Genomic DNA, 6,698 nt, shown 5'->3' with positions numbered 1-6,698 from the left:
TAGCAAGCTAACTTTGTTTTGTTTTGTTAATTGAGAAAAACTAGTTGCTAGGGTTAATGAAACTTTCCAGCTGGAGCTTGCAGATAACTCCATATTGATCTCAATCGTGCTTAAACGTCTAATCTTTCAGATTCAAATCTGATTTATGTAAACAAAGATTTTAAGGTTGATAATTAACATCCATCCACGTAGAATGTCAAAAAAGAAGAATGATAAATATCGTTTAATTATAAGATATGGTCAAGTTCGGAGGGATTTGATTTTGGTGCCTATGGTGTTGTGGGGAGGGGGACGTTTAAATAAAATATTTCAATGGTTTTTAATAATTTTTGGGTTAAAATTAAATTTAAAAATATGAAAAATTAATTTTTGATTTACGTTATACTCCTTTAGTTCTATTTATTAGTGACTTCCAACATGTTTCATACAGACCAGGAAAGCCCTTAAACTTCATGTACTCTTATTTAAAATTTAACAATTTTCTAACTTTATCCTTATTTAATATACATTATACCTCATATAAATAAAGTCAACACAATAATAAATAAAGAATAAAATTATATACCCATACAAAAAATTTCTCTTAGTGCCCTATAAATATGACCAAAAAATATTTTCTCTCTTTACCCTATAAACAGGATTAGAGGATTAAACACATAACACATGCTTAAGCATCTGGATCAGTTCCCATAGCCATGATTATACCTCTTTGGTGGCTTCCATGTTCTTTGGTTTGGCCTGATTGGAAAAAAAATAAAAATAAAAGGGCAGTGGCTCCCACGTTAAATTTAAAGCAAAGCCAAAAGAAAATATCAATGTCAATTTCGTGAAAATTAAAAATTAAATAAAAATTGCCCTTAATTGGCTCGGATCATGCTCAGATCTTTAAACAAATAGTATCTGATTTTGGATAATTAATAAACAAATACACAAAATATGTTATTGTTTCTGTCCTCATTAAAGGTGAGTACGGACAATCCCATTTAGATTACTTTCTCTTTTGAATCCAAAAGACCAAACGTGAATTGGGGGGAAAAAAACCGTACTGATTAAAAATTGCTGTTAAATGAAAAAATATATATTTCATTCTAAAAGGTCGTCCAGTTGTTTGTGCAAAGGTATCTTTTTGTTTTCTTGATCTAAAAACAAACACACACACAAACACTGGTAATAATAATAATAATAACAATAAACAAAAAAAAACATTTGTCAATTGTTACTGTATAAATTCCAATGACCAAACCTTGAACTGGACTTTGAAACCTTATTTTCAGGCCATTCCAAACCAATGATGAGCCAATTCTCTGAGGATCCATTAGTTTCCTCTCAGGTGAAGCTAAGGTTAGCTAGTGGGGTGGTAGCTAGCTAGCCCGCAGGATCAGCATGGGAGAGGATTTATGATTCTGCCGAAACATATCAGACACGTGGCACATCCTACTGCGCTTAAAGTGGAGCAGAGGGATCCACTTTCCTATCATAATTCAATTATATACTCAGGCAAAAACATTAAACCCCACTAAGTGGAGCATCCATTTTCTGCTAAATCAAATCTCAATCTCAATCTACCAAGACACCAACGTTATTAATTAACCCCCCCCTTCTCCTAGGGATATTCTAATCATCCCCCTTCATATATAATCCCCTTCAACCCGTCTTAACCTCTCTAACACTACTCAATTCTTCTTCTTCTTCATCTTCTTCTTCATCAACAAGCAAAGACAAACATGTCTGCTTCTGCAAATTCTCAGCTACTCTTCCATGACCTTCTTGGCGATCATCAATTCCAGTACTCTAGAAGGTTACTGTTCCTTCACTCCCACCTCAACTCATCAACCAACCCCTCATCTTCCAACAACTCGGCAGAATCCTCCTTCCTCGGAGATGGTAACTTCGATGCAAATGTTATCATGGTACTGTCTGTCCTCTTGTGTGCTCTCATCTGCTCACTGGGTTTAAACTCCATCATCAGATGTGCCTTAAGGTGTTCCAACGTCGTCGTTCTCAATAACAACGACTTGAACACGACGAACCCTCCGGCTAGATTAGCCAGCACCGGAGTGAAGAAGAAGGCTCTCAAAACTTTCCCTACAGTGACCTACTCTTCTGAGTTGAAGCTCCCAGGTTTGGACCCAGAGTGTGCGATCTGTCTCTCTGAGTTCAACAATGGCGATCGCCTTCGAATTCTTCCAAAGTGCAACCATGGCTTCCATGTTCGTTGTATTGACAAGTGGCTCAGCTCGCATTCGTCTTGCCCTAAGTGCAGGCACTGCCTTATTCAGACCTGTCACAAGATCATAGGGTCAGAAACGACGACGTCCCAGCCATCTTCTGCTGCTTCTGCTGAAACTATTGTGAGGATCGCACCTTTAGAACCAGAGGGCATGGTACGTAATAACGATGCCTAGAAACAAACGTAGGAATTAAGCTTAACTACGATCATTTTCAGTTTAATTTTCACTTTCTCATAAGTGTATATATAGAGTTGAGAGAGATCCTGAGGAGTTATTACTGTTATACTAAGTGTAATATAGCTATTCTGAATTGTAGTAGTTTTTGCATTCTTTTTTCAATAATATATATTGGGAAAAGCTATTTATTTCAGAATGATGAAGCACAGATTGATTGTGTTCATAAGCATGAAAGTGCGGTGCTTAATAATGGAGGTGGGGGTGGGGGTTGATGAATGAAGAATGAAGAATAAATGGAAGCTGAGAGTGAAAGACACTATGAAAAGGGGTATTAATTAAATCCAAAACGTTGGAACCAAAAGAGGAAATTGTTGAAACACTTGGTACAAAAATTAGCACAAAGTATATATCGCACAGGCTCTGCTTCGAATATGATTAATTGCTTAAGCTGGACGCATTATTAATTATTATTATTAATGAATTAATTAATTATTCCTGTGGTTATGGCATAATGTATATATATGGTACTAGCTCTGCGTGGGACACTGATTTACATTAAGCAGATCATCTATCACCTGCCAATATTGAAAAATGCGAAGTGTGATATTTGTTTTCAACTTTTCATAGAATTGCTTATATCATATTATGAATAAAATTTGTAGTGTTTTAAGCAGTGCAAAAGATTCACTGTAATTGGTCCCTAAAATGTATAAGATGATGAAATGGGGAAAAAATAAAATATAGCAACATTTATTTCTCTTGTTATTTCTCAATATGCAATATATGATTTTTCAACATCAATGTAAGCTTAATTTTTTTTTTAACCATCGGAATTGGCTCATAAAAGAAATAATTTTCTCGATCCTCACTAACAGTTGGTTACACATGTTCACTGTTCAAAATGGAGACAACATTTTACTATTATTTTTAAAAGATTGTCAGCCACATTAATTCATAATTTTCTTTAATTAAGTGCCCATATGTATAATTTATGGATAGATATTTTCGAAGTGAAAATTCAGTTTGCCCTTAAACTAAATTTCTGGCTGGTGAGAGGACAGCATAATTGCAGAGAGAGAGAGAAAGAAGATTGAAAGCAGGTGAGTGAATGTAAAGATGAAATCAACAAACAGAAACCAACAATACTGTTGGTTGATAAATACTTTCACGATTCAAATGTCGAGAAGCGTATTTATTAAAAAAAAATGTAATTTTAATATTTTTGACCTGATAGAAATTAGTTTTAAACTCAAAATGAATTGAAGATACTCTTAGTTATATATAAAAAAAAAATCATAAAACAAAGATAGTAATAATTGATGATGGGGAAATGATTAATTTAATTTTTGAAGAATGAGATGGCATTTTGCAGTTGCACTAGGTGGGTTAAATTAAGACAAGAGAGCATGTCTAATAATAATGAAGTTAATTAGTGGCTTAAACAAGTCACAAAATTATTCATAAAAAAAAGTAGCTTTATTAATTCTCAAGTGTAAGGCTGATGAATATGGACGCCATTTATATATTCGGCGTCCATTTAGAAGAATAATGGGATCACTGTGTAAGATTCCGCCCTCAACTTTGTCATCAATTTACACATCTACGGGAATTATGTCGTCCTCATAAATGCCACAGTGTGGAGTTGTGGTTCCGGTGGATTTGGCAAACATGGAAGCACATAGAGACACAGACAGCAACCTACTCACTACTCACTAGGCTGAGTCCCATGTCACATCATATCCTTATCGAACCACCTCTCAAATTCCCCATCACTCTCCTTTCGTCATTCACCCTGCCAAGCCGTAGTACTATTCAATTTACAAGATATTTAGAAGGAAATATTTTTATAGTTGTATCTTTTTTTGAATTAGGTACTGAAGGAGTTACCGTTAACTTTCAAAGGAGAAATTTAACGACTCAAAAAGTCAAATAACAACCGAGGAGTATGTAAGAATGACGAAAGGTTTCTGTTGCTTAATCCTCAGTCGAACATATATAAAAAAAATCTAAATTTTATTAATTTTTATTTAAAATTTAATTTTCTAATTTAATTTTTATTTAATGTACATTATACAAAGTCAACACAATAATAAATGAAAACATAAAATTATACTCCTTAGATTTTTAATATAAGACTAAATTCTTGACTTGGTTTTGATCCTAAATATAATACCAATTTCTTATATTTATCATTTTTTTCTAAATTACCCTTATAGATATTCCCTCAACCATTATCAAGTAGAAGAGGGGGACGGGATATTAAGAAAGATGATTATGGTGTTTTAGGAAAAATGTTTCACTTTTTTTATAATTAACTAATTTAACTAATTTTTTTAATCTAATCAAATTAGTTAAATAGGTCTTATATAAAGACCGAAGGAGTATATCTATGCAAAAAAATTTTCTCAATGCTTTATAAATATGAGCAAAAAATGTCTTTTCTCTTTATCCTATAAATAGGACCAAAAAAGTATTTACTATTTAGACTTTTTGATAATTAAATTTTTTTTCAAGAACTTCACACTAATTCTTCCTTATATATTTGTATTTTTTTTAATTCTGGTTGCTTCGTTACAAAATTTTCGAAGGCATTACTCCTCGTGTTTATAATTTGTTGATTAAAATTAACGTGGACACTAACTAAACGGCGTATAAATTCCTACAAAATACAAAATAATAAGGAACTTAAATATAAAAAGATAGGATGAAATTTATTTATTATGGACTTAAAAATATATTATTATGCTGATAATCATCTTCTTGCATCTATATATAATCGGTAACCTCGTTGATTTTGATTTTATTTAGATTTATCTTGCAAAAGAATGCTGAAATGAAAGTTACATGATTAGTTATCAATGCTATTTTTTGCTGACAAATTAAAAAACTATGAGTCTAGAGAGCAACATTTATAACTAAGGAAGTTATAAAGACCATACAAAAAAGACAAAAATATATAAAGACTTAATTAAAAATGAGGTCAAATTATAGGGATTTGCATATTATTTTTTTCAATTCATTATTATGATTTTTTTTATTTTTGTTCAATATTGATTTAAAAGATTGGGAATAAGGGTGGAAACAGGCCAGGCCAGGCCAGGCTTTACTCTTAACAGGTCAGGCTTGTTTTGTAGCCTATAGGCCTGAGCCTGGCCTGTGGCCTGTTACAGGCTTATTTTTCAGCCTGAGCCTGGCCTGAAGCCTGTTAAAAAGCCTGTTTTTTAAAAAAAATTCAAATTATAATATTTTTTTTAGAAAAAAGCTAAAATAAAAAAAGTATACATAATAATTAATTTTTTAGTTTTGTCTTTTATTTAAATTTTAGTATCATAGGTGCTGTTTTAAATCTTAATTATAATTTATAAGGATATTATTAAAAACTAATTCGAATTATATGTTAAAATTTGGGACAAAACTATGTTTAAGTACCAAAAAAATTAAGACAAATAAATAAAAAAAACTATTAATTTTACAATGAATAAAGAGAGTATCATAATTTAATTAATATAATACATAAGTTAATTAATCTGTCATTCTTGGAACAAAAATTTCTTTCCTATTTTATTTATATTTTAAGATTTAAAGATCATATTATTTATTGATATTTTTATTTTAAATTATATTTTTATCTTTACTTGTCAACTAAACTTCAAAATCTAAAGAAGAACTAAGCTATTAACTATATATTAAAATTAAAAAATAAATTAAAAGTACACATTAACAATATCATTAACTAATTTTTTTATATATTATAATTATAAGTTTTTAACAGGCTCAGGCCGGCCTAACAGGCTTAACAGGCCTTTTAGAGAGCCTAAGCCTGACCTATTAACTTTAACAAGCCTTCAAACAGGCCTGAGCCTGTCTCTTTTGAAAAACAGGCCAGACCAGGTCAGGCCAAATACAGGCCAGGCTGTAGGCCCCTGACAGGCCGCCTGGTCTGTTTCCACCCCTAATTGGGAAACAACTTCAAGAATGTGCCTATTTAACATGAGGAGAGTAGCCACAATTTTATTTCAGCTCACTTTCCTTCCTAATTTTCAATAAAAATGAACCTCAATTCTGTCGAAGAATATTATCTGTATTACTAAAGTAACACATATCAATCACATTCGATCTAATTAGAGAGTGTTTGGGTGAAAACTAAATCATAGTTTTAAAAGTAATTTTACAGTATATGAAATAGATATATGAGATGAGTTTTATTTCAACTTAAATGCTTTTAAAAAGTACTTTTGGGAAAAAGCAAACACTCCTTAATCTAACTGAACCAAGTATGTTCTTTCCAGA

At 31.7% G+C, this 6,698-nt stretch overlaps 1 protein-coding gene across 1 annotated transcript; it reads left to right on the top strand.

Annotated features, from left to right (window-relative positions):
* The first annotated feature begins 1,702 nt into the window (after positions 1-1,702).
* Positions 1,703-2,601, top strand: LOC114753176 (RING-H2 finger protein ATL78-like). Its single transcript, XM_028941845.1, has one exon. It carries the CDS (start codon positions 1,725-1,727, stop codon positions 2,403-2,405), a length of 681 nt encoding a protein of 226 aa, XP_028797678.1. The 5' UTR covers positions 1,703-1,724; the 3' UTR covers positions 2,406-2,601.
* The last annotated feature ends 4,097 nt before the right edge of the window (positions 2,602-6,698 follow it).

The sequence above is a fragment of the Neltuma alba genome, unplaced genomic scaffold (assembly GCF_004799145.2).
Source record: "Neltuma alba isolate B1F8T4 unplaced genomic scaffold, ASM479914v2 tig00001210_pilon, whole genome shotgun sequence".
NCBI classification, from domain to species: domain Eukaryota; kingdom Viridiplantae; phylum Streptophyta; class Magnoliopsida; order Fabales; family Fabaceae; genus Neltuma; species Neltuma alba.
The sequence above is the reverse complement of the archived record's forward strand: the minus strand, read 5'-3'. Positions and strand labels throughout refer to the sequence as shown.

What these genes read in the sequence shown, in the direction of transcription:
- LOC114753176 (XM_028941845.1), top strand. Translation starts at nt 1,725, where the DNA reads ATGTCTGCTTCTGCAAATTCTCAGCTACTCTTCCATGACCTTCTTGGC.